A 27,715-nucleotide genomic window follows, 5' to 3' on the forward strand; every position below is an offset into this window, starting at 1 on the left:
GGAAGGGGCTTTTTACCCCCCACCCTTGCTTTCACTGCCTTGGTGGGGGCAGCTAGGGCAGCCCCCGGGTGGGTTGTTTCCAGGCAGGCGGAAATCCCCCCCCTTGGTAGCTGGGGGTGGGGGAAGGGGCTTTTTACCCCCCACCCTTGCTTTCACCACCCAGGTGGGAGCAGAGCGTCCTCCTCCCCCTCCCCCTCCCCCTCCCCGGGCGAGCGGGGGGGTGCGAGGGGAGGGCCGGGGGGGTTGAACGCAGCCCGGCTGCCTGTTTTATTTTTAAAGCGCAGCCCGGCTCTATTTTTGCACCGCTCGCTGCTGGCGCAAGAAAGATGGAGCCTCTGCCTGCTGACCCGCCTGGGTATGGCCCGGCGCCCCTCGCGTCCCCCTGCCTGTCCCCTGCCGAAGCCGGAGGGGCTCGGGTGGTCCTGGGCACCCCCCGCTGAAATGCCCTGCTGGGTTGCCAGGGGGTGGGCAGCCCCCCGCCGTGCAGGGAGCCCAGGAGCAAGCGGGAGCCGGGTGAAATGGCTCCTGGTGACCGTGGGATGCTTTTCTGTGCGCGCACCCGTGTGCTGTTCGCCCTTCCCGTCCCACCGAGCGGCCTGCACGGCGGGCGATGGCAAATAAAATCAAGTTGGGGCGAGCGTCCCGGGAGCCGGGCATCCGCGGCACGCTCGGGGCCTGCCCTGCGCTGCCCTTCGTGCTCGGTCCCTTTCTTCCCCATCCCTCCACTTCTTAACCTTTGGTACTTCTGGCTCCCGGCGTGGCTGCCCCCACACTCGGCCTCCTCTCCTGCACCCGCTCTGTCCAGTTGTGCAACTGGTCGCGCACGTTTTGCAAGCTGGCAAGCGTCTGACTCGACATTTTCTTTTTTCTTTTTTGACAACTTGGCTGGCAGGAAGGTGGGGTGTGTAAGCGGGGTGGGGGGGCACAGCATGCTTGACTTGCAACCTTTTATCTTTGCCCCTTCCGTCTTCACGGCCTTGTTTGCAGGAGCCGGGGGCCTTGTGTGCCCGCGGGTTGGTGCCTGCGAGAGCTAAGAGGAGGCAGGCCAGGGCGGGAGGAGCGAAGCGGCTTGCCCAAGGTGGCCCGCAAGGGCCGGGTTCCTGGAGAGCCCGTCTGGTGCCTTGTCACCACTAGCCCACACTGCCTCTCCGCGTGTCTGGCGTGTCGGTAAACCCGCCCGGCTGGCTGCGGCGTGCTCGTGCCGCCACCGCCGGGCTCCTGGCTCCGGCTGACTCAATTGCTCGCTTAAGACCATCTTCCAGCTCCCAGCAAGCGATAAGCCCTTGCTCAGCCAGCGGGTTGCTTCTTGACATGGGACCCCTCTGCTGAAGGTTTAATTTAATTAGTGGCTTTAGCCCCCCCGCAAAAAAAAACATGTAGCAAGACTGACATGGCAGCGATCGGCTGGGACCGGCTTCTTCCATGGGGCCCTGATCCCCTTTTAGGCACATGAGCGTTACTAGAATATAAATAATTCACTGCCCAAGATGAAAAGAAGCCAGGAGGCGTTAGCAAGTCAAATGAATATGACTTTTTTTTTTCTTTTTTTTCCCCCCCCTTCCTCCACCGTCCCTTTGCATCGCTGTACGCGGTGAGTACAGGACTGCGGCCTGCCCCAGAAGTGGCTGCCTTTAGAGCGACACGCGGGAGTGCTGCGATGTGCCTGTGTGATACTCTGGGGGGGTATTTAAAAAGCTTGCGAGACTTTTAATAGCAGCAGTTAAAGTGGCGATATCAATCTTTGTTTCGTATTTCTCACTTCTGTGGTTTGGTCGCTTTTTCGTAGTCAGGCACAATTTTTTGTTGTTGTTGTTTTTCGTCTTCTTTCCCTCCACTCAAAATGCTCAGTAATGTGGACTTTTCCCTCTGAACTCATTGGCTTTAACTGCAAACTGATTATCCACTTCATCATGTAATTAGTTTGCTTTATAATGTGGGTGACTCCTTGCTGGCTCAAAAGGACCTAATTTTTATGACTCTGCCAGCAGAGCTGGGCAGACGACGGCGGGGCTTTCTTTGGAAAGGCAGGGGCGGTGGGTGCCCGTGCAGCGGGCACGAGCGGGCCCCGAGGGCTGGACTCCCAGGTTTGCCCTCCGGCCAGCCCTTCGCCCCCTTGAGCGGGGGTGGGGCGGCATGTGCTCCCTTTCTACCTTGGTTTCCATATCTGGGAAATGGAGATAATGTCTCGCTAGCTGGGCAGCTGGTTAGTTTTATAACCTCTCTGGGGACCAGGCTGTATTGACAGAGACCCCTGCTCCCTGCCCGGGACTCGGAGCTAGTCTCATAAGTGGGTTGTCAGCCTTAATTTTTGTAAAATGCTTGACAGTCCTATCTGGTGCAGAGGGAGGGCTGGGGGGGGCATAAGGGCAGTGATGACCAAGGACACAGGGCAGCAGCGACCTGTGTGCAACCCCCTTCCCCGCCTTGTGCATCCCAGCTCCGTGCTGCTTCTTAGTTAGCAAGTACCCCAAGCTGTGACACTCCCAGTGTCCCGGGCAGGTCTTGCATGAGTGTCCTGTGTAAATCTCAGCTGGTTTTCCCCTTGCCCTTGAGGAGGGTAAAACTGGAAGTGTAAAGGTGGGTGGGGGATCCCCAAGTGCTTGCAAATCCCAGGATTTTAGGGGTAGCAGGGATCGAATGCCTCTGGTTCTGAGCACTTTGGGCTGCTGCTCCAAGCTGGAAATCGCGGCTGTTGTCTCTGCTCTGGTTCAGCCTCTGATGATAACAGGTTCTGGAAGGGAGGAAATGGAGCCGGCAGGTGGAAGGCCCTGCCGGGAAAGCGATGGGCACGTGCATTTAAACATGCAACTGTGCCGCTGAGCTTTCCCTGCTGCATCGGGGGTGGTGGGAGGCCGGCTCCCCCCTGGCCTGGCCCCTCTGACTTTTGCCTTATTTTAATTTTTTTTTTTTTCTTCTTCAACGGCAGCACCCTCCACCCCCACTTCCCCAGGCTTGTTTCGAGCATTGTTGACCTTCTGCTTCTTCTCTGAATGTGAGCAGGGTAAACTGAAGCCTGTTTTTTGTTGGGTCCAGTTACAGATGTGCACGCGACACGTCATCTCTGCCCATCCCTGGACACGTCACCAAACCTAGCTTATTTTTAGCCCCCCCCCCTTTTTTTTTTAACAGTCACTCTCTTCCGAGCACCTGTCCTCATGGGAGGTGGATGGCGAAGGCTTGGCGTGCTCTTCCTGTAGCACTTCTCGCCCTATGTTGAAAGTAGGCTGCACCCAGCACAAAATCCCTCGGGTGCTGGCTCCCGTGGTAGTGGGATAGAGGGGGCCGGTTTCTCTATCTCGCCACCTCCCCAGGAGTGTGCAAGAGAAGTGGCTGAGGTCACACAGTGAGTCAGTAGCGAAGCCATCGGAGTCCCAGCTCACTGATTCAAAATGCTAGACCCTGTGGTTTTTAATTGGCTCCCAAGGAAGCTAATTAGGCTTCTGCTTCTCACCCTGCATAACATGGGGAAGGCTTCTTGCAAGCAACCCCCTGATCCTGATCTGCTTTAAGACCCGCTCTTTGGATCGGTTGGGGCAGGGCAGCCCCCTGATCTTTGCACAGGGCTTGTTCCCGTGTGTCCACAGAGGAAATAATCCATCTGTAGAGGTCAGTGGGCAGCTGCCGCCGACACCCTTGTCTCTTCAGTGTTGGGGTGGGGAAGGGGACCACCAGCCTGGCTGCCAGGTAGACTCGAGCAGCCTGGGGGAGCCGCCTGGTCCACCCCAGAGCTTCTCGGGGTTCAGGCGAGCGAGGCACTTGAAACAATAGCACAGCCACCCAAACCCACGTGTGAGAGCGCTTGCTCGCGCCGACTCCAGACACCTCTTGGCCCACGCCAGCCTAAACCCCAGCTGCGCTCGCTCTTTATTAGAAGGCATTTGTTGTATCAGGAGTTGTCCCCACCTCTTGCTGACCCAGCCCCTGGTGAGCGATGGCTTAATTCAGCCTTCTTTGCATTGCCAGAAAGTGTTAAGCTGAAACTCGTCTTGCAGAAAAAAAAAAACAAAAAACAGTGCCAGTTTCTGATTGGTTCATGGGCCAGTTTGGGGACTCATAGCAAGACGGAGCCAACCACCAGAGAAGTGACTCGCAAGCTTGCGGCGAGCTGAGTGACGCGTGCTCCGGTTCCTCTCTGTCTATGAATGAATCTCACTGCTGCTTGTAAAGGGAGGGGGTGGATGGGTGCACGGAGCCCATGCTTGCATATGCTGGGAGGATCTGTCAGAAAGCGTTCGCGCCCTTGCCACAGTCAATTCGGTTGCAGCTGGTAGCACGCGGCGCTGTCCTAACCTTGTGCCTGGAAGCCTTTGCCGGGAGTGGGGGCCCCAGTGCGTCGGGCCCTGCACACGCCGATAAGAGGCCCATCCCTGCGTCCAAAGAGCTTCTGAGCAAACTAGACAAGGAGGTTAACAAGGGGACGGAGCAGAGGGCAGGGGGATGCACCCAAGACCCCTCCGCCGGTCGGGGCAGCGATGAGAAGAGAGAGCCCAGGTCTTGTGACTCTCTCTGTTGGCCGGATCCTGGCGAGCGGGGCTAGCGTGGGCCAGTGCCGCTGGGGTCTTGGCTGCTGCGTCCCAGCTGCAAACGTGTCAGGCCTGAACATGGGCCAGTGAGATGGTCACTGCCCCAAAGCGCGTACGCTCTCGGCATAAGACGACCCTCTGCGTGCATGCAAATGGAGAAGGGCCAGGCGTAAACTGCACCTGCGCTGTTGGAGGGAGGTCGTAGCCACAGTGGTTCAGAAAACGTGCGAGAAGCTGGGATTTGGGCAGGCCGCCCCTTATCTCAGTCACACAGTTGGTCCGATAGACAGACGCATGGACTGGTGTAGCTTGTCTTGGGTGCGTTTGGGGCAGGGGCTTTCCACAGATGTAGCTATAGCAGTGGGGGCCCTGTGCCCCTGGAAAGCCGTACAGGTGCTTTTTGCCCAGAAGGGAGGAGGAATAAGCCAGCCTGTTGGTGGAAGGCATCTCGGAGGGCTTGCACAGGTGTCGCTGGGCCCCGCTCTGCTTTCCAGGCTTTCCCCGGCCCTCTGAGGGAAGGAGGAAGAGGAAGAGCTGCCATTGTCTCTCCCAGGGAACGACTGGCCCTCAGAAACCTGCTTTTGTCTCCCGTCTTCCCCTCTGCCTAGCCTACAGCATCGTTAAAGAGCAAACGTCCCAGTGTCAGGCACGGCCTCAAGGACTTTCCCAGCCAAGCCGGTGGCTCAGCCCTTTCACAGGTCTGCCTCCCCTGTCCTCTTGCTCTCATCGCTTTGCACTGTCTAGCAGCTCAGCTGAGACGCTGCCTGCTGCCGGGGTCCTGTAAGATCCCGGATCTCCAGCTCTGGACAAGCCCCTGCGGTCTGGCTCCGGGAACAAGGTTTGAGGCTTTCAGGTTTTTAACTTTGTTCTCTTTGCCACCAACACCGCGTCCGTTGCGCAAGGAGGCTTCAGTTCTTCCAGTAATCCGGGCAATTGGGTCTGGACGCATCTCTGTCCAGGCCACAGGCTCGAGCAGGAAGGACTCAGGGCTTCTTGCTCCTGCTGATACCAGGTTAGGGCTAGCCTCCCCCCGGCACCTAGTTAGACTGCTTAGTGGTCTAGTTGGATCAGCACGATGCAGTTTTAGAGATGCTTATGTCGGCATGGCTTATTTCTCCATACCTCACCGCACCACTGTATTGATAGGGCGGCATCCCCGTGGGGGGGGCCGTGTCGCATTAGCCACGGGGCCGGCTTCTGAGCACTTAGCACAAAAGCCAAGCTGTGCACACGGGAGAGCTTTGCCCTTCATCTGGACCGTGCAAAGTTCAGCAGCACCCCCCAGCTTGGGGAAGGTCTCCTGCGAACCGCGTGGGTTATCACGAACAGCTCCATGCACACACTTGGACCTTCAAGTGTATGCATGCCCTTGGCCAAGACCCCATGTGTGGACAAGACCTGTTGGTTGTTAAAAACTCTCTGTATGGGTTTATGCTTCTACAAATTGCAGCTGTGGCCTATCCCAGGGACTTCGGTTCCCGCAACTACGCACCTCGGCAATGAGGGGTGCAGTCCTGGAGCGCTGTATCTCTTCCAGAAGTTGGTTATCCTGGCACAGCCGTACGTTCAGTGACCTGGCTCCTTTGCAAAGGTGGGGCGAGGGGATGGGGACGAGGTACGTGGCCTTATTCGACAAGCAAAGTACAGCTCGGGTGACACGAGCTACATCCACACTAAGGTGTTTGGGCCGGTAGGATGTACCGGTATTCCCCTGCCTGTCAAGATGCAGCGTAACATGGGTACATCCCCAGAGCATTTCTCATGTACATCTGGCCTTAAGCCAACGGAGAGGGTCTTCAAGGGGCTTTAATAAACCAGATTTAGCACCCCTTGAACGCTGGCCTGGGCCTGAGGCCCGATTCCACTAATTCCTGTCCCCTTACAGAGATCAGTCAGTCATAAGGCGATGGCTTCCTTTGCACGGAAGCTGTGCTTCTCACTGCCAGGAGTGAAAGTGCTCGTGTTGCACTGTCGTGAATGCAGAAGGGGCTGGAATGAGGTTCCTTGTTCCACCTCCACCCCCATTCCCTGGCTCTCGCCTGCCCTACAAGTGCAGTTTAAAGCAGCGTGGCTTCATCCTTGTCCCAACCTCCTTTCTTCCCTGTGCTGGGTGCATGTAAATTTGGAAAGCCCACGCTGCAAGAGAGCCTGCAGGCTGTGGCTGTGGCTGGGGCTGGGAGGATTGCTGAAAGCCGAGCCCGGAGGCTGCGCGGGGAGGCAGGTGCAAAGCCAGGCTGGCTCCGAGCCCCGGTCACGCAGCCTGACTGGGTGGGGGGAGCAGGTTAATGCTTTTCCCAGAGCAGGGCCCCCATCCCGTGAGATCCCTCTGAAAGCATAAACAGCATCACCTCTGCTGCTGGAGCCAGCGAGGCTTTGCCCAAGGGCATCCTCTCCACCCCACCGAGGATGCAGGAGACCTAGGTCACCTTGTGCCCAGTCCAGTGCCCTCCTCCACATCTCTGGACAGTGGCATGCCACTTTCCTGCTCTGGATCCATCTCCTTCTCCCTTGTTAAACCTCAGCCCAGCTGGGCCCTCAGTGTTGGTTTGCAGGTCTGGATCGGGTGCCTGGGGTCACAGCCTTGTCAGGCAGGTGGCAGGGGTCTCTTACTAGACATGGGCCATTGCTTTTGCTTAAGCTTCCCTCCAGCAGCTCGGCAGGGATGCTGCCAGGATCCCATAAGATCCCATATCTCCGGCTCTGGATGTGGCCTGGCCGGCTCCAAGCCAGCAACCTTGGGGCTTTCAGGTTTCTAACTTCTCACTTTCTGCCGCCGACTTGCAGCTAAGTCAGACCGGCCGGCCTCTGCGCCGTGCCGCAGGGCTGGGTTTGTAACAGGGCGGAGGGGGTGACTGGCTTTTCCAGCAGCCCCTTCTTCTGCCCTGCATGTGCGTGCCTTCGGCTGGGAGGAGCTGCAGGGGCCTGGGGAAAGGGTCATGTTGTAGGTGTGTGTGTGTGTCAGGGGGGAGGAGGGAGTCCATTATCTGTGGGTCAGCGGCATGGGGCTGGGGGTGGGGCCGTGCAGGGACCAGTCCGTCCTGATCGAGGCTCTCGGATTGCACAGGCTTCAACCCAGGCAGGCTGGAGGCTTGCAGAACAGGCTGCCCCCACCCCCAGCCCGGCAGGGCCCAGCCTGCCTCCTGCATTAACTCGGGATTAATGAGGCTCCTGGTTTAACCCTTGGCTCCCTGCAGCCTTGAGAAGGTGGGTCGCAGGGACCGCGCTGACCCACGCTTTCTCTTCTCTTTCCCCCCCCCGGCAGGTTTGCGCGGGCACCTGGATGAAGCAGAAGCGGCCCAAGAGCAGTGACCCCCGACCGGCCGCAGCCCCGCGGGAGAAAGGCAGGCAGCCGGCCGCTGGCGGAAGCTGGAGCTTGCAGCGCAGCTTGGGAAGTGCCTGTCCAGCCAAAGAGCCTGCGATGTGCAGGGCTGCAGCCTGAGCCAGCCCAACGGGGGCCTGGGTTGCAGGAAGGGGACTCGCTGCCGGGTCCCTGGAGAAGGGAAGAAGGGCCCAGCCTCTCCCCCTGCCTGCACTAGCGAAACCTCTTGGGACATCTGGCGCCTTGTGGCAGAGCAAGGCTTTGTGTAAAGCACTAGTCAGCACAGCAACGCCCCCAACCAAGGACATTGACTCCCCCAGACTGGATCCCCTCCTGGAGCCCCGGCCCTCCACCGCTGCCCCTCCAGGGCCTTGCTCCCTGGTAGGGCCCTGCTCTCCATCCCCCCCTCCTGCTGCACCCTGCCGGGCATCGTGCCCCAGCTCTCCCTCTGCTCCAGGGCATTGCACCCCGGGTGCGTTGCCCGCCCCCTTCCCCAGGGAGCTGCCTCCGGCTGGCAGAGCCATGAAGCTGCAGGCCGTGATGGAGAACCTGCAGCGGCAACAGCGAGCCCGGCTGCAGCAGGAGCTGGAGGCACGGCAGCAACAGGAGCAGCCGCCACGGCCACGCTCCACACCCCCGCCACCGGTGCAGCCCCCGCCACCAGTCCCTGGGCACAACGCCGCCCTTGCTGCAGGGGCCTCGCCGCTGGCACGGAGCCGCAGCCAGGACCCAGCCCTCGCTGAGGAAAGCACGGAGCTGGAGAGTGCCCGGATGCAGCGGGCACAGATGGCCGCCCTGGCTGCCATGCGGGCTGCAGCCGCCGGCCTCAGCCACTCGTCCAGCCCGGGCGCGTCGGACGAGAGCCAAGCCGAGGAGGAAGAGGAGGATGAGGAGGAGCGGGGCGAGGAGGACGGTGACGGCGGGTACCAGCAGGACATGGGCTCTGAGGATGATGATGACCTGTGAGTACGGGGCGTGAACTGATGGCTCTCACGGGACTGGCATCAGAGGCTAATGCAGCAGGGCATAGGCTAATACAGGTGTGGGCAGCCTCAGTGTCACGTGGCAGATCGTGGAGGGGACAGGAAGCAGAGCAGCAGATCAGGAAGGGGATCTGAGTGGGACTCGGAGTATGGGGCTAATTCTTGGCAATCCTTAACTTGTAGCAGTAGTAGGCTCTTATCTTCGGTACCAGCCCCAGGATAAGGACGAGGCCAGGAGACTACGTGGAGCGTGGGCTGAGGGGAGAATAACACTGCTTAAATACAGCTGCTTTGCCTACAGCTTGACCCTGGCAATGCAAACGAGCACAAACTCGTTCTTGGTTTGGGCGCTCAGAGCTGGGCCTCCAACACAGTTTTTGCATGAATGGAAACTATCTCGCTTGCATTTAAATGAGTGGATATTTTTAAAGTCGTCGTCTCCTTGAAATGCACTGCCTGGCACTGGGGGCAGGGATCTGTGCCCTGAGCTCTCTGTAGGGATCGCTGGGACGGCAGGGGCATGAACGGGGTGCTGCAGCCTCCAGCCTGTCTGATTGTGGTGGCCTGATCCCACATGAGAGAGGATGAACCGGAGCACATGCTCCTGGGGCCCTGCTGTGTTTTCAACCCATTGGGGTAGAGAGTCTTTTCCAGCTCCTGCCTGTTCACCGGTGGGTGTTGCAGTGCAGCACTGTGGTCTCGGCTGTTGCTGGGACCCCAGCCCAGAGGCAGGACTTCCCCACCGAGGGGGGCTTTGTTTGGATAACACATTTGGGATGATCTCTGTGTGGGACTGAAGCCTGGTGGGGAACTCTGCTTGAGCCCTATACTGGGCCCAGTGCAGGACCAGAGCACCCAGGGGTACCAGCTGCATCAGAGCAGGGCATAGTGCTACATTTTCCACTCTGGGAGTTGAGGTAGGATCCAGGCTCAGCTTGGCTTTAAACTGCTCAAGGAGCAAGCTGCCCTATTGCCTCTCCCACTGGCAGCTGCCTGTCCGCGCTCACAGTGTACACAACAGCTGGAGAGAGGCAGGAGTTGTCCCTGAACACCTCTGTAACCCTGGGATGCCGCTGCCTTGCCCTTGGAGAGCAGTAAGGCCCCTCATGGTGATTAAACCTCTCTTCCAATGAAACCCATATTCCTCAGTTGACCAAATTGTGCATTGCCATCCTAAAGCGGAAAGCGTTTGTCACTTCAACACTTTGCCTGGTGGACTTGAGTTCAGGACTGTCCAGCCCATCGCTAGAGGGGCTCTCAAGGGGCTAGATTTCCATACCTGCCTAGAATTACATCTGTGCTACAGCGCAGGCCAGTTGGATTCATTATGGTATCTCTGGAGGCCAGTTTGCTCTGGGGAGATTTTAACACCCCATTCAAAACCCAGGGCTGGCTTCTGGCTGAAGGTTTTGCGGCTGTCCCCAGAGAAACTCTTCTCAGACCAAGCAGGCGTTTGGCTCTGACTTGAGATGGCTTCAGGTGCTCCAAAGGAGCTGCTCCTGCCAGTGATCCCTGACTCCAATGACAAACCTGGTCTGGGTGGGCGGTGTTTGCCTGCTCAGAAGTTGGGGTGAGGAATATATTTATTTTGCAGATGCATGAGAACTATGACAATTAGCATACTAACTAATGGTAGGGGTCTTGTCTGCTGCTCACTTCTCTCTGGCCATCCCCTAAGTCCCAGACAAGGTTAGCTGTCGTAACGGGCTCTGTTGGAGCATCTGGAAGCTGCAACCTTCCTGGTGCTCCTGTATGATGGAACTGAGAGCTTGTAGCATGAGACCTGTTGAGTCCCAATGTTGCAATGCAGGTGGCTAAGAGCTCCCACCCCAAACACACACCCAGTGCAGATCAGTGCCCCACTGTGTCCTGCCCTTAGTGCAGAATCGGAGCCCATCCCTGCCCTGAGGTGCTAAGCAGGGAATCATCAGTCCCATGCAGACTGGGAATGTGCCTTGTTGCTACCCAGAGCTTGGAGCTGACGTGTGATTCACAAGATCAAGGCAATGGTTGAATGCTGCCGCTCTTGGTGGCTGTTCCTCCAGGTACTTGCTGGCGATAAAGCAGGTCCCCCATGCTATCGAGCTCCCTTGCTCGCCCCCAAGGACGCCCGTGTCTCCTACAAGTGTTGGGTGGCTTAGCATTAAACCTCTTCGGTTGTCAGGACCAACACTGGGGTCTTCTTCTAGCCCCTCGAAGAGGCAACCCCACAGCAGAGCACTGCCTGGGGAGACGGCTCTTCTTGGAAATGGCTTTGAGCCTGGCAAAGCTCCTTCCTGCCCCTGTCCCTGGCTTTCCCCCAGACAGGAGCCATCTCTCTCCAGTCCGGTATCAGGTAGCCAGGAGGAAGCTTGCTGGCAGGCTTTGATGGATGGTGGAGGTTTGGCAGAAGGCCTGGGGTGGGGGGAACGGAGCTGAGCGACCTCCTGACCCTGCGGTATGTCGGGAAGACAGGACGGACACGCATGCTTCCCAGCCCGTCTCCAACCAACGTACGAAAAGCTGGTGCCCTGAAATAGTAAGGAGCGCTGGCATCAGCAGCTGGGGTCCAGCTAGCCCCTGTAGCTCCTCTTGCCTCTAGGCCAGTGCTAGCTGCTTCATCTGGAGGGCATAGCTACCTCTGGGGAAATTGGGAGGAATTGTCTCCCACTCTCCTCACTGTGAATTGGGGCCCTGCAGGCCGCTGGCACCTCGTGCAAATGGGATTTCCTCCTGCCTGCTGCAGATCTACCTCCTTCTGGTGTCTCCTTCGGGTCCTGCCAGGCGCTGTTGGAGGGGGTTCGCGGGGTTGGGATCACTAAATCGGGGGGCAGGGTTCTTGGCAGGCTTGCTACGAGCTGCCCAGATCATGATGGATTCTGTCCCCTTCCTTTTAGGAAGCACAAATGGGATGAAGGCGACTTTGAGGAGGACCTGGGGGAGGAAGAGGATGAGGAGGAAGAGGAGGAGGAGGAGGAGGAAGATGACTACGAGGAGGATGAAGAGATGGGGGAAGAAAGGCTCGGCTCAGCCGAGGCGGTGAGAGCGGGGCAGGGCTCCCTGCTCCTCCGCAAGCCGCAGGCCCCTCAGCAGTACCGGGGAGAGCCGCAGAGGTTGCCTGGGGGGCAGGACCGCCTCTCGTCGGGATTGAGCCATCAGGGGCACTCGCAGCTGCAGCAGCAGGCGCCAGACCACGGAGACTGGACCTACGAGGAGCAGTTCAAGCAAGTAGGTGCCCGGAGAGACGCGCGGTCCTTTGGTCACCCGCTGGTTGCTCTGAATGCCCCTGCCGCCTCCGGGGTCTAATCCTCCGGGGTCGTCGAGGCGGGTCCGTCGCTCATCCGCGCCCCTGGGAGGAGGCAGTTCTCCTGGGTGTTCTGAACTGAGATGTCTCCGGAGGCGCTGGGCACGGGGTTGCGTCGCTGGCTAAGCCCCGGGCATCACTGCATCCAAAGCTGCTCCAGGCAAGAGGCCGCAATGTCCTCGGCCTTGCGTGTGTGCCGGCAGTGAAGCTGGGGCAGGGTGGATCCGATGCTGCAGAGGGGCAGAAGCTCTGAGACGCATTGACATGTGCCCAGATCGGTTAGGGGGCCCTGTCCTTCCCTGCCCTGTTGCTCTCTTGCGTCCTTTGATTTTTGGCTGCTCTGCTGGGAGTTGTGCCGTGGGTTGGAAGCAGGGTTTTGTCTTTGTGGTGACTGTGCCTGCAGGCTCTGGGCTGGCTCCTGGCACAGGAGAGGCTGGGCACCATGTTGGGGACAGCGTTGCATGGGCATGGTGATGCCCCTGGAGGTGTATAGTATGTGGATCCCTCACCCTGCATGGACAGCTGCCCTCCTGGGGCTAAATGGGTCTCAGAGGGGCCTGGTTTTGCCTCGATTGCACAAAGAGCAGGGGAGGGGTCTTGTGGCCTCTCATTTCCGGATCAATATGTCTTTACCTGCATTGCTGAGGTCATTGAGCTTCTAACATCATGCATTGGTCTGGCCCCCCTCTGTGCAATGCTTGCTTTGCAAACCTGGAAGGAAACAGGTCTGTGCGCCCTGCCCTTTCAGCAGCGCAGGACCTGGCAGTCCTGGTTGTTTGAAATCTATCTATTCACTTGGGGTTCAAGTCTGTCTTCCTCGGTCTGAGAGCGAGGGGATCCTCATTGCCAAGTCTCCCTGCCTCTTGGCCTGCCTTCCCTTCCTGCTTGTATGAGCACGGACCTCTGACCACAGCCCGGCTTGCTGCATTTGAGGGGTTTCGCGGTGACAGCTAAACGGCGCAGACTCGCCTGGTGAAATGAGACTTTCTGACTGCGGCCAGGCCCCGCAGACCGCCTGGTCTGGGACAAACCGGAGCTTCGATGGCCGGGCGGAGAGAGAGCAGCCCAGAGCCGCCGTTTGCCTCCAGAACCGAGGCTGGAGGCTCCTGGAGAGTGAAACCCAGGAGAAAGCGAGTCTAACCCCTGCCCCCCACCCCTCTTCCTCTCCCTTCTGGCTCTGTGTTTGCCGAGCCTTGCTCTCTCCTTGCCTTTCTCCCCCTCTCCCGCTGATTGGGCCGCCCTGCGCATTGAATCAGTAAGCTGCTGGCTAATAGAAGGAAATGTGCTTAAAGCAGGACTCCCCAGGGGCACAGCCAGGCGCCTTTGATGTATGTGTTTAAGTACATCAGAGTTTAGGCTGGGGGAGGGGATGGGGAGCAAACAGCAGCAGCAGATGGGGTCCAGATGGGGGGGGTGGGGGTAGGGTTGTGCGTTGCTTTTCGGGGGGGACTTTTAATTCCCATTTATTTAGGGTTCGTCACAAGGAGGAGAGCTGGGATCCCAGCAGAACGGCTGCCCGGTGCGATCCGCCCAGGGTGCTGGGAGAGGGAAGAGCTCGGTTCGAACAGGGAAAGTGCCTGCCCGAGAGACAACGGCTCCTTGGCGCGGCGGGTAGCGAGAGTGGTCCCCCGAGCCGAGCTGGTGGGCACGCGATCCAGGTGGCATCCGCGTGATCCGGTCCAAGCAGTGATGGGCGAGGAACAGCTATCCTGAGGGCTGCGCTCCTGCCTTCCGGACTAAAGCAGGCTTCCTAGATGCTGGCATGCAAATAATTCGGCTCGAATGAGTTGCAGGAAGGGAAAGGCACGGTGTGGTTTTGCTAGGTGTAAAAGCATGTAAATAAGGGGGTGGCTGTAGGCAAAGGTGTGACTGCGAGTCAGGAAGCTGGGCAGATACCCGGAGATGGGATCTCGCAGTACAAGAGCTGAGTGCATTTCCAGCTGGCTCAGGTCTGCCTCTCCGATCTGTGCTATGCCCCAGACCGCCCCAAAAACAGTATCATCGAATTGTAGAAAATGAGGGTTTGAAGGGACCTCAGGAGGTCATTGAGACCAACCCTTGCTCAAAGCTGGACCATCCCCATCTAGATCACCCCTGCCAAGGCTTTGTTGAGCCAGGCCTTCAAAACCTCCAAGGATGGAGACACCACCACCGCTCTGGGTAACCCGTTCCAGTGTTTTACTACCTTTCTCGTGAGAGCTTTTCCTAATATCCAACCTCAACTTCCCTTTGCTGCAACTTGAGCCCATCGCTCCTTGTTCTGCCATCCCCACTGGGAACAGCCCAGCTCCATCCTCTCGGGCATCACCCTGCAGGGAATCGAAGGCTTTGGGTATCTTTGGCTTTGAGCTTGTGGCCCGAAAGGATGGGGTGGGAGGGACTGCACCGAGGGGAAGAGACCTGGCTTCAGGTTGATGCCATTCGGTGGCAGGGGTCGGAAGCGCCCCCGTCACCAAGTCCCAGCCCACCTGGAGCCCTTGTGATGGGTCTGGCCCTAACGTTGCAGGTGGGAGTAGCTCCCCTACACGCTTGCTTTCCAGAAACTCTGCAGATCCTCCCACACCGGTTACAAGCTGGGGTTTAAAAATACATGAATCCTTCCTGTGTTCACTCTTATTTACATCCACCTCTTGCTGTGTCTCTGTCTTTTTTTTCTTTTTTTTTTAATGTGGTTGTGTACTTCCTGTAAATAGTGGCGGCTGTAATCTCTCCTCCTAATCTGTGAAAAAGCTCTTAGCTCGCCGGCTGTGATCTTCCTGTCTTGTCACCATGGCGATGTCACTTCCAGACCTTGCTCCCTCCGGGTTCTCGGGACATTGCAGCCTTCGCCCCCGACCTGTTAGATCCCCGCTCCAAAACAGGACCCTATACTCCCGGGAGCCTGAAACGGGCTGATGCAGCAGGTTTGCGGCTTGATTTTGTTTTTCCCAGGGGCACGTCGCCGGCTGCAGCACTGCAGCCCCACGTGAGGCCGTTGTGCAAAGCTAGCGTAACTCAATTGCAAGTGGTGACACTGCCTGGGTAGCCACAGCGCGACCAGCCTGTGCCGGCTGATGCAAGCCTCAGGGCGCTTGCTGTTTCTCTTCGTTGCGCGATTCCTGCCACTGCAGCTTTGCACAAGACCCGGGTTGCATTTTAAGGGGCATGAAAGTGGGGTTTAGCTTGGGTTTTGCAGGTCCTCTTTTGCAGCAAGCAGGTAAACGACAATTTAGGAGCCCTCTCCTGTGAAATCCTGAGTGTTTTAGCAAGCCAATTGGATTTTGAGGCCAGGGGAGGGGAATGGGCCGAGGCTGCACTGTTGTCCCAGCGATCGGCTCCACCTGAGCTGGCCAGGCTAACCCTGGGGTCTGTGACGTGCCGTACCACCCTGAGCAGGGCTCGGGGGTAGTGGAGACGCGCTGTTCATGCCCAGCTGACTCCTCTCCCCGCTGCCCCAGCTCCAGGGGAGACCTTGAGCGGGGGAGTGCAGGAGATGCTGCCAAGTTTTGATGTAGCAGGGCTGGAGCTAGCGGGGATGTCAGTGCACCCAATGGATCCAAATCCCAGAGGCTCCTTGAGTCCCCACTCCCTGCAATCCCTTGGGTCACTCGATCATCCCAGCCAGGCCCTCCCCGTGCTGTGGGTCTGTTTTCCAGCCTGGACCCAAGCCCGGCAGGCTCTCCCCGTGGTATAGACACGTCGCCCCCAGAGCCACCCAGCTGCTGACAATCCCCGCCCGGAGCGTCCGCTGCGGGCAGAGGAGCGCACGCTGCCGACCTGCTGGGTCTGGGGAAAGCCTCTTCCCCAGCACCAAGCCTGCGGCCTCTGGATCCCCGCCAGCCGCTTGCTCAGCGAAACATTTGGCCAGGAGCTCCAGTTGGCCGCCCTCCAGCGCGTGCTTTCGAATGCTCTCCAGCCCCAGCTGATTGGGCACGGCCTCTGCAGGGAGCAGCCCTGGTATTGCTGGGAAGCGGCAGCAGGAATGTAAACAAAGCTGGCGAGCAGGATGCGTGCAGCCGGCTCCCGTCAGCTACCGTCGGGGCTGTTCCCCAGCAGGCCTTGGCAGGGGAGGCGATAGCACTTCCTCACCCCCCACGTTCAGTGGCTGCGATCCAGCTCGCAGGGTTTTGCTTTCCCCTTCGGATGCAGTTAAGAAAGTGCAGAGCACGTAGCAATCTAAAGACTCTCGATTTATTTTATTTTTTTTGCAGGCAGCAACAGCATCGCCAGTGGGGAGCGAAGGGTGGCTTCGTATGGCTGGAGTTTCCCGGGGCCCCCAGCGCGCTAGGCGCGGTACAAAAAGGCCGTCCTCGCTGCAGCAAGGCGGGGAGGCTGCAGCGGTCAGTGGCCTATTCTCGGCCAGGTCCTGTTTCCCCATGCGGTCAGGTCTGTGCCATTTCTGGGCGAGTATATCTGACCCGATTTGCAGAATCCTGGGCTGTGCTGGCGACGGCGCTGGTGCCATTGCCAGCTCTCTGTCAGCAGCCGTCTCTTCTGTACAGCAACGGGCATCTCTGCACAGGGCTCGAATAGCAGCAGTATGTGCCGGGGGGCCCTTATTGCTCAGGGCCTTCCCTTCAGCCAGGTCACATCAGCCAAGGACAAAATTGACTCTTATCTTTTTCCCTTGTGCAATGACTTAATTTTCTCAGCCCCGTCTGACTCTTGTTTGCCTGTGTGCGGGTGGGGGAAGGGGACCACATGTGTGCACGGACAGTGGGGTGTGGGGTTAATCGGCGTCTGATGCCCAAGGCTGGCCTTTTGTGGGCTCTTCTGGCCTGCTACTGACTCCTGAGGGCACGTTACCCCCCTGGTACCTACAGGGCTAGTTCAGGGGCGCCACGGCCCTCTGGGTTTTCAAGGTAGTTCAAACCATTTGGCAGCCAAACCTCATTAGTTTTCCAGGGCAGGTGGGCTCACGTCTAGAACGGCAGGGCGTGGGGCACGGCACGCAGCCAGCTGCAGCTCCCATGCCAGGCAGGACTGGCACCGGAGGGGAACAGACTGCCTCATGCCTTGTGGAGCTGGCACTTGTTTCCGACACAGCGTGACGGCAAGCTCTCCTCCCTGGAGATGCAGACCTCAGCTTCTCCCAGGAAGATGCCTTACCCCCTTGCTGTGTTACGCGTGACACCCACACAGAGGTCCGTCTCTCTCGAGCTCCTTGGGGCAGGGAAGCTCCGGGGTGTTGCACAGCAATAATAGTCCTAGTTTATGGCATTCAAGTAAATACTACTCCCCAATTTTTTTGGCTCAGAGAGATGGATCTAGCAAGGTTGTGGGCACTGGAGAATCGGCTGCAGCACGCAGCAATGCAGGTAGAGTCCGTCTCTGCGTTTGCGCCGCTCCAGGTGGGACCGGTATCTCTTCCTCTTGCTATCACATCCCAGTCGAGCAGCGCATGCTGCCTGTTCCGGGCTGCGGCGGCCTGCGCTCTGCGGAGCATGATGAAGCCTGGGGGATACGGCTGTTTGTCTCCTGACTGTTAATTGCACACGAGATGCTATTCTTCAGCTCCTCCTTCCCTGTCAAGGAGGTGCTTGCAGGGCTCTGGTGGGAGTAGCTGTGCTCAGCCGCGTTCGGTGTCATGTTAATATTGATGAAGCAATTACCTCCTCTGCTGACTTCCTGTCTTGGAGGAGTGGGTGGGGGGACGGGGCATTAAACACCCATGGAGAAACCTAAGCTGTGCTTGGTTCGGGGGAGGGGGGGGGCAGGGTGTGTCACATAAAAATAGACGATGCACCGGATCTGGCCTGCAGTGGATGCACATGGAGGTCAGTGGACCCGTCACTGTGGCCCCGTTTAATAGCTGTACGGCTCTTTGGCTTTTAGGTGCCTGAAAGCAAGTTCAGTTTGTCTAGGAGCAGGGTTTGGCTACTTGGGGAGAGGAGGTAACACTCAGTTAGGACTCCAAGGCCATCGTCTGCTGGATGCAGCCCCAGGATCCTTGTAGGGCCATTGCCTCCAGGCCCAAATCTGCTAAGGCATTGAGATGCTCTGTTTTTTCCACTGAAATCCTTGGGAATAAGCCACCAGCTTCCTACATAGTCCCATACACATCTCCTTTATGCTTATTCTGTCATCTGGCCCACCTGCACAGGGTGAGGAGCTCTCTGCCTTTTGCCCCCGTCACTAAGTCATAGAAGTCTGGGCTGGAAGGGACCTCCAGAGGTCATCGAGTCCAACCCCCCTGCCAGAGACAGGGTCACCCCTACACAAACTGCCCCGTCCAAATCCATTGTTTAACCTATTAGCAAAATTACACACCCAACCCTGACAACCGCCTGGGATAACCTCACAGGTAAAGGAGGGGGACCATGATGGCCAGTTTCCTGGTGCTACCCAGGTTATTAAAATGCACGTTGGAGAGCCAAGGGAGAGTGGAGCGGAGGATGTGAAAAGTCCCCTGCCCCAGTGAAAGGGGGTGTGCTCCCCCATGGAGGGGGCTTGTACTCTCTTTAATACCCATATTGCTGCAGCCAGATGGAGGCTGGCTGTTTGACTTGCCCCTCGTTAGTGCAGAGTCTTTCACTGTCTGCATTGGGGTGGCCGAGCCGGCGTGCCGTCGGTATGCTGCTCCTCTCTGTGCCGTGCAGCTTGGGGCAAGCTGGGGCCTGCTTGGGGGCTTCTGGTGCCCGGTCTGCACCATCCGTCGAGCCTGGACCTGTGACTTGGAAAGGTGCTTTGGTCTGTGGCTGCTGTGTGGGGCTTAGACCCGATGCCACCAAGTGCTGGGGAAATGCACTGGTTTTGGGGTGGGGGTCTCCCATTAGCCTCTGGCTTGCTTAGCTTTCGGTGTCTCTCATGCAGAGATGGGGCCTATTTCCTGAAGGTGGGGGGGATCTGTGCAAAGAGGCTGGGGTGCGAGGCATCCCTCGAGCCACATGAAAGCTGAGGACACACTTGGTCCGGTGCATTTGCTGGCTCAGCGGAGGGTTTGGGACACGACAGCCAGCCTTCTGGGCTCTGCCCTCCCAGAACAGGACCTGTCGCTGCCTCTGCTCCCAGGGTGCAGCCAGGTTTGACTTGGCCTGACTGGGAGGCATACTTCTCCGCCAACCCCTCCTGCTGGGTCTGGCCCTGGGAGGAGCAACCTGCTGTTCCCTACTGGACTGGTGTTGGGGGCGGTGGGGGACTTGCTTTTCAAAGCCATCTCTGAGGGCATGAGCCGGGAAGACAGGAGGTGAGGAAGCCGGCACGGGGCCACCCCCCGTCCCTTGAGAGCGCTACTGAACAAGCGGAGGTCAGGGCAGCCGGTGACCTCCCGCACGCTAACAGCTTCCAGGGGAACAGAACAAAGGAGGCACCAGCAGCGTGTCAGGGAGGCTTGGGGATGGAGCTGGGATGGGCCATATGCATGAGGGCAGGTGGGGACGGAGGTGATGCTGCGGCTGCGCAGGATGTGGTTGATTCTGCCTCCTCCCTGGTCCCTGCCATGTCGGTGCCAGCGCGGTGACGGGACCCTACAAGCCAGCTTTGCCCATAGGAATATTCCCCAAGTGCCTGGCCCCGTCTTCTCCAGGGTTCACTTATCTGCGTGTCTGTCCCACCGCCTGGGGTTGGTTCACTTCCCTGTCACTGGCCCTGTTTCGCCATCTGCCACGTAGGAGTTGCAGCTCTGACTTGCCTCCCGCGGGGTTGCTGGCGGCGTGGCCGAGGTGTCCTCACTCTTAGCCACCGCGCTGAAGTTGCCGGACGCTGCGATCCGTGATTCTCCCTGCCTTGTTTAAGCCGTAACGATGGACCGGGCGCCAGGAGCCCTGCTTGCGAGCTCCGAAGTGGTGTCTTTGCACTGAGCACCCCAGAGGGCGTCCCCATAACTGCCTCGGTGCCCTCCCGGCGTGGCAGGGGTCGTAGCTCTGAGCCTCCTGGAAACGCTGACGCTCCTTCACCCCCTCCAAACCCCCAAAGCACGTCGTCATGTTAAAGGGAACACTCCTTTCAATTTGCTGCTTCCTGGCATTTTGGGCACGTGATCCCAGTGGCCTTGTGCTATGACTTCTCTTAAAGCCTTTGTGGAAGGCCACGTGCCTGTGACACCCGCTGACAACACAAATGAAGTCTCCTTCATGCTAATCCAATGATCCCCGACCAGAGCGACGCGGTGCCTAGGGATGCCTTGAGATCCTTTGTAATGTTTGGGTACCTAAGAGTGCTAACATGAAATCTCTGGATTTATCTTGCCAATCAGCTGGGAATTCATAGCGTTAACAACCCACAGCCCTGGTGCAGCCCCTTCTGTTTGCAGAGGGCTTGGAAAATTACTCTAGTATTTTTCCCTATAGACAAAAGAAATGAGTGAAAACCAGAAGCTGGGATTTTTTCCGAGGGGCCGGGAGCCTAGCAAGTGTTGTCTTGAGCCTTGAGGAGCTGGGAACCGCTGCACTAGTCAAAGGTACCGCATGGGCCATCCTGCTATAATAAGAGCAGTACAACCTCCTACCCAGCCCCTGATTGTGGATCCAGTTACAATGGTAGATACCAAAGTGCTATTTTTGTGTAGGAGGAGGAATGGCTGTCTTATTTTCAAGGCTCTTTTTACACAGGTATCATTGCCTCCACGCTACAGCTTGTGCTGTTATAATGCTAGTACATGTGTGCACGCGTGTTAATGAAGCCCCACCCGCGATGATTATGTCGGTACACGTTTAACCAATGTATGGCAGGAAAAAACCGAAATGGAGATGGCTTGGAGCATATAATGGATAGGGTCACTATGAAACTATAAGCAAAAGCTGTCGGTGGAGCCACTTCTGATTTTTTTTTACCATGGTGTGGAAGGGGAGGAGAATCGAGGTCTTGGACCCTGCTTCTCGGGAGGTCCTGCCAGTATCTGGCTTGGGTGGCTTTCATGCAGGAGGAGGCTTGAGCAAAGGAGCAGGTGAATCGCGGTTCGCAGCGTTCAAGGCGGTGGCTAGGAGGTGAAATTTGGGGGTGGAGTGAATTTTGTGTAGCCGATAGCTAAGGGAGCAAATCGGATTGTAGCAGAAACAGCCTTACGGGCCTAATTCTCTCCGCGGAAAGCTGTCTGTCGCCCCCTGCATCTGGAGATTTCGGTGCGATTTTAGGCCAGGCAGGATGGTCCAAGAGAGGACACGGCTGCTAATGAAGGACCGACTCTTTGCTCATCTGGCTAGTCCCTTTGTCCTCTCCTGAACTAACTTGGTGGATTAAAAAGGCAGGGAGGGTGTTGACAGGACTGAGCCTTGGCTCTCCGATTTGTACCGTGCCTCCCTGGCTGAGCTGGGGCTCGGGCACCTTTTAGGAGAGCCCCTGCCTCCCACGTTTGCTGTGTAGATTCAAGGAAGGGAAGCTGAGGTGCACCAGGCTACGTGGGCAGCCCAGGCTCACACGCCCAGCCGGTAGCACAGCTGGAAAGAGAGCCTAGGTGTCCTGGCTCCCAGCCCCATGGCCTTGCAGCACGTGCAGGGAGGACCCATCCGCAAACACGTGGCTGCCCGAACGCCGGGAGCCGTGCGCACAGCTGATGCGAACCGAAAGGAGCCAGAAGAGAGATCTTTCATTTTTACTTTGTGCCTTTCATAGCAGTCAGTGCCGTTTGGCCAGGGCTACTCGGGGAAGTGGGCGGGGAGCGGAGGAAGGCAGAACTGCGCCGTTTCAAAGAAAAGGGTATAAAATCCTCCCCCCACCCCTTTCTCCCCCGATCTAACCACCGTCATCAGTTTTGTGGCCTTGTTCCTAGAGTTTCCCGGCACGTGTTACAAGTCGGCGCGGTCCCTTCAAGCAGCCCCCGGGGAAGAAATGACCCCAAAGTACAAAGATCAGCCTAGGGGGTTGGGGAGTGCACGTCGCACCCCAGGAGCTTTGGGAATGAGGCACCTCCTTTATTTATTTATTTTTTAAAAATGTTTTTAACCCCATGGAAATCCTAGCTGGTGCTACAGGGGATTCCCATTTTGGAACCGGCCAGGCACCGACCCGCGCGGAGGTGCCCGCAAGTCCAGCCCTGCCCCGCGTCTCTCTCTCAACGCCAGTTTTTACCCCAGCAACCGTCTACCCGGCTGATAACGTATCAGCTCGGCGCCTTTCTCTGCTGGCCCGGGAAGGGGGATTAAGGGTGAGCTCCACTTCCCCACCAGCAAAATGTCCTTTTGGCTGCAAGAGCCGGAGGCAGGTCGTCTCCCTTTCATATCTCGCCCACGTGACGTGCGTGGTGGGTGTGGGGGGGAAGATTTTCCGATCGGATCAGTTGCTGCAAGAGGCATAGCAGAAATCGGGGGCTGAAGCTGGGGTGAGGAAAGCAGGCAAGAAATTTATCCCAGCTGAAGGGCCGCACTCGCTGGCTGCCCCTCACCAGGCCACCGCGGTCGTCCATCACGTGGTCATCTTTAAATTGGTGTCAGACACCTCTTTAACCGCAGCTCAGATGCGCCCGGGCTGTGCTTCCAGGAATTGCTGAGTTTTTGGGGCTCTGATGTGGCGGCTCGAGGCAGAAGCTTGTTCTTCCTGGCCTTAAAAATCTGACTGTAGACACTGTCCTTTTGCGTCTGATGGTGCTGCCACCTGATTTTGTCCCCACCACCACGGCCCTTGGGGTATGCTCATCGCAAAGCGTCCCCTGGCCTCGGCCTGCACCTCTCTTTTCATGATCTCCCTTCCTGCTTTCTGCAAGGATCGTGGAGCTCCCTACGCCTTGCGAGCTTGGAGAGGATGAAAGTGATGCCCAGACATCATCGGGCTCCTGTGGATCGGTGAAAATGCCCCTTTTTTGCCTTCAGACGAGGGGGCCCAGCAGCTCTGTGTATGCTCCCGCAGGCAGGCAGCTCGGGTTGGCTCACAGAGCGGTTGCAAGCCTCGGTGCGTGCCGTGCCAAGTAGGCATGGCATTTTGGGCGGGGGAGGCCGGGTATAGCGTAGGGCAACGGGGTTGCCGTCTAGGAGCCTTGCTTTCTGTGACGATGGAGGGCTGTGGAGGGAGAGATTCACAGGTTGTTAGGGGCTGGAAGGGACCTTGCAGATCATGGTGCCCCACATTGCTGCAGTCTGCTGTGTAACGCCCTTGCCCCGGCCCCGCGAGGTTCTGCATAAGCAAGCCGCATCTGTATTTAGTCAGCATCTCAACCGTCCTGGGCAACACCTGCTTTTCGTGGCTCACGTGCTTGGGGGGTGGGGGGGCTCAGGACATGCAGGGCCCATCCGTCTCGGAGGGATTTAACCAGAAACGATTCCCCTCGGCGTGGCGATCCGGGGAAGAACCCAGCCCCTGACCTTTCTGTTCCAGGTTGAATTCTCTGACCGCAGCGTACTGATATCAGGAGTACTGAACTGAAGCGAGTTCGCAGCACGCGGCATCGGGGCTTCCTGCCGCTGCCCCTTTCGGAGTTTCCTGTGCGTGAATGCGAAAAGCAGCTGCTTTCTGCTTTGTGTGCGCGCCCGTCCCGGAACGTGGCCTGGGGCCAGCACAGATTTGATTCAGCAGCCGGGCCGGGCGGTGCACTCCGCAACCTCGGGCTGAGCAGAATCCCCCGCCCCGGCACGCGGGAGCATGGCTTCCTCGGGGCCCGGCGCGCCCGGCTGCAGCATAGGGCCCCTCCGCTTGCAGGAGCAGCAGTCGGTGGCGTGCCCGTGCCTCGTTCCCGCCAGCCTGGCATGCCGGGGTGGCAGTAATGTTGCCCGCTGCTTGGAGCCTTTTGCATTTAAAGAGCTCGAAGTTTGATGTCAGGCTGCTGGAAGGGGAGGAACGGGGCCTCCAGTTGGGTGCTGCTCTAGTCCTGCTCCCCCATGGCCTTCTGGGGGTAGGGTGCTTGGCGGGAAAGCCTCAGCCTTGCGTGCTGACTCTGTTCTTTTCACGGCTGGCCGTGCAGCATTTACAAAGCTTTTTGCACAGCCCAAACCCAGTCCGAGGGTGGGGGGAAAAAGAATCTAGACCTTTTTATTTCATGCCACCCTGAGGACCTGGTTTGTCGAGAGCAGAACGGGGTGACCCTTTTAAAATGGGACTTTTTTGCATCTCCACTGGCTTTCCTCCCCCCACCCTAATGTCCCCCGCTCCCTTTATCTCTCTCTTTTAAAGCTCTCCCCCTTTTCTTTCCTAGAAAATAAAAAAAACTTTGCAACTTCCGCGCGATGTGCATCAGCAGAGGGACAAAGAGAGCAGCTCATTCTTCTCCCCCACCTTCTTTTCTCCCCCCCAGTTTATAGACCAGTCTAGACTCTGCCCTTAACTCGGGCTGCTATTTAACTCCGAGAAAAAACAAGCCGTGTCTGAAGACTCAGCTTTTTTTTGTTGTTGTTTTCCTCTGAATGATGGGGTAATTCAGTAAATGAGGGGCCGGCCCTGTAAAAGGCAAGGCAGGGCTGGTCGGTGCTGGCACCTCTTGATCTGAAAGAGGATGGCGGTGAGGGGGGGGACTTTAGTTTCTAGTGCAATTTCCTTTTGGGAAACCGTGTGCATGAATGTCTTGAGATATATATATATAAAATATATATACACACACAAACTTGAGCTCTAAAATGCCTCTGTAACTTCCCAGGCCAGGCCCTGCACAGAGATCCTGGAGCTTGCTGCCCTTAGGGGCAGGTGCTGTAAAGAGCTCCATGCTGTTCACATGACTCAGCCAGCAATTAAAACTGAAAAGGGGGAAATGCAGGAGGGGTCTGGGGAGGTGGAGGAAATGGCGATTTCGCCTTCAAAGGGGCTCTTTGAAAAGAGCTCCTCTCTCTCTATTGCTCTATTGCTCCTCAGGATATGGCTGGGTGTTGGATGATACTTTTGTTAGGGAGCGGGAGACTTCAGTAATGGGTTTTAGTGCAAAATTGCTGGGGAGGGGGGGAGTGGCAGGAAAAGCAATTCCGAGCTGAATTTTTAATCGGCGTTTGGATCTCAGTGCTGTAGATGCATGAGGCTCTCCATCGTTCAGGTGTGTGGGCACGACTTGCATCCTTGCAAAGCCCCGGCTCTTGGAGTTGTGGGAATAAGGGGGAGTCGCAGCTTCTGTTGGGGGGAGGGGAAGTTTATTGGGTTTTAAGGGCAGAAAGCTTCAAGCAACTCCTAAAAGGCAAAATCAGCCTTGCCTTTTAACCAGAATCCTTCCAGGGGAGGTGAGCATCTGGCTGTTTATGGACTGGGGGGCACTTGGTTTCTTAGTCCCTGCAGGTAACGGCACTGGATGTGCTGAGAGATACAGAGCTTGGGCCCTCCATTAACTGGGGGCATCTGCAAGAGCCTCACAGTCTCTAGCTGTGGAAAAGTCTGTTTAGGTAACCTATAAGGTACAAATCCCCCCCGGCCTTCTGCTCTTTCCAGAGAGGACAGGGGTCGATTGCCCACCTAAGGTAGGACAAGGGGTAATCCGCTTAAGCAACAGCACTGGTGATTTAGATTAGATCTTGGAAAAACTTTAACTCGGCTTCATGCTGGAAGGGGCAGCTGCCATTGGAGCAAGGAGGGGGGGCAAGAACAGCTCGACCCGGATCGAACAGGGCTGGGCTGGGCAGCCTTGATCCTGCCTTGGAGCCCAGCGATGGCCCCTGCCATCTCCCAGGCCCTTCCCTGCGTGGCGTCTGGGATTTTGCATGAATGTGGTTCCGGGATTCAAAGAAAGCCGCGGCAGGCAGGGCCTAGCTCCCACACCCTGGCTTCCCTGAGCCCCTGGTTTTCTGACCTCTGCCCACCCCTCTGTTTGGGCCAGGGGGAGGGGGTGTTGCTTATTGTTACAGAGGGCTGTTTTTCCCCTTCCTCTGCCCTCCTCAGCTTCTTCATCCACAAAGCCGCCAAACGTTGCGCTGCGTTGCAGAACAGGGCGGTTGAATGCCAGCCCCGTGCACGGGCCTGCCTCCTGTTTACGTAGCCTGGACTAGATGGCTTATCTACCGCGTCCAGACTCCCATAATTATTTCCTAATGCTCCCAAGCCCATCTCCCAGCTGGGGGGCGGGGGCGAGGAGGGCAAAGGAAAATGGGTTTGCTCAAGCAGATCTTGGAGCACTCGACTCTCAGGCCCGTGAGGACGTCCCCAGTACAGTGCTGTGGTAACATGCCCTGGGAGTGCCATCTTCTGGGCATCAAGGACAAATGTGGGGTGTTTTCCCTCCACCCCGCCCACGGAAAACTGCTGGGTTTTTTTTGGTGTAAATTGAAAGGATTGATCCAGCCCCCAACTTATTTGCATGTTTAGTGTTGCACTTTCTGCACAAAGGGGCTCCCCCCTCCTGCCCCCCATGGAAACTCATTCATTTCAGTTGGGAGTGGGACAGCTTGGACTGAGCTTTCTGTCCTCTGGGGATGGGACCCCACGTAATGCTCTTTATACTCATGCCTGGCACCTGCGATGGGGCTGAGCATGTCTATCCTGCAGAGAAGTCTCTTGGGCACCCGCCGCAGCGGTGCCAGGGTGTTGTGGGTGGCTTTGCTTGGGAGCAGCGTAGGCTGATGGTCAGCCCTGGCACGGGGACGGCAGAGGGGAATGGCTGGGAATTTCTTAGTCATGGCAGAAGGGTCAATTTACGTCCTTTTAAAATATTGATTAGAGGTTTGCTCTGTCAGCTGGGAGCAGATAAGCTGCACGGAGCTGGTCAAGAAGAGGGGAGCCACCGTGGCTGCATGGCAGAGGGCCTGGGGAAGGTGGTTGTAAGGGGCTGCAGGGGCAGCAGGTTCTGCTTGTCCTTCCTCTTCCCTCCTGCTGCCCAGTAAAAGACCTTTGCCTTGGCCGGAGCGCCACCGAGGCAGCTCTTGGGGCGGAGGGGACATGCTCCGCGAAGCGGCTCTTTCCTCCTCACCCCCACCCCCAAGCGCCTTTGGCTCTTGTCAGCGCAGCCGTAACGCAGGGGTCGAGCTGATAAACCCGCAGGGACTTGCGTCACTTGGAGGGGCCTCCGAGCTGCTAGCGCGATTGCCGCCTCTCCCCAGGCCCCGGGGGCAGATAAGAGGGCGTAAAGGGGAAACGCCGTAGGGCATTGCAAAAGTGGGGCGGGAGGGGGGAGAGGGTGCTGGCTCCGCTCTTGCCTTGCCTCGCCTCGCCTCGCCTCGCCTGCCAAAGCCGGATGGGCATTCGGACCCCACGCACAGGAGGGGCAGTCCCAGATGTTGGGGTTGGGCTGACCCAGCTGTTGTTGCCTACGCCACCACTGGTCTCCTGCGTGCCCTTGGAGGGATCCCAGGCCTCGGGTCCCTGTCTGTGCAACGGAGCTGAGGAGCTTGGGTGTCATGCAAACCCCTTGCCTAGAGAGGATGGCTCCCTTCTTGCTACCCCCAGGCACTTGGAGGCTGCAACGCTGGCTCAAAAACCAGGCTCTGCTGTCCCAGCCCCTGGGCCTCGCCACATCCCGCCACTCCCCAGGCAGGAGGGCTGGGAGCCTGCGGTAGCATCCGATTTGAGCTTTTGTCTGCTGTCACCTGACTCCCGAATCCTCGAGCAGAGCCACGAATATCCCAAGCCCAACGAAACCCTGAGGGCTCTTCCTTATCACCCCTCTTTCCCCAGCAGCCAGGCTGCTGCAGGCTCCTTCCAGAGCTTGTGGAGCCTGCAGCCTTGTCCACACCGGGTGCCTCTGCCCCGCCAGCCGGCAGCTGCCCCAGCAAAGCAGTCGGAGTGCGTCTGCACGCACGTCGCCAAAGCCAGCTCCGTGCGGCCGCTGCGCTGGGTGGGTCTCGAAGGTGCCAGCTAG

General features: G+C 57.9%; 1 protein-coding gene across 1 annotated transcript; it reads left to right on the forward strand.

Moving 5' to 3' along the window:
• The first annotated feature begins 251 nt into the window (after nt 1-251).
• LOC109312393 (AT-rich interactive domain-containing protein 3A-like) lies at nt 252-27,715 on the forward strand. Its single transcript, XM_019538417.1, has 5 exons — nt 252-355; nt 7,786-8,804; nt 11,702-12,032; nt 16,299-16,427; nt 27,467-27,715. Exons 2-5 carry the CDS (start codon nt 8,365-8,367, stop codon nt 27,713-27,715), a joined length of 1,149 nt encoding a protein of 382 aa, XP_019393962.1. The 5' UTR covers nt 252-355; nt 7,786-8,364.

The sequence above is a fragment of the Crocodylus porosus genome, unplaced genomic scaffold, assembly GCF_001723895.1.
Source record: "Crocodylus porosus isolate Cpor-Errol unplaced genomic scaffold, CroPor_comp1, whole genome shotgun sequence".
NCBI lineage: Eukaryota > Metazoa > Chordata > Crocodylia > Crocodylidae > Crocodylus > Crocodylus porosus.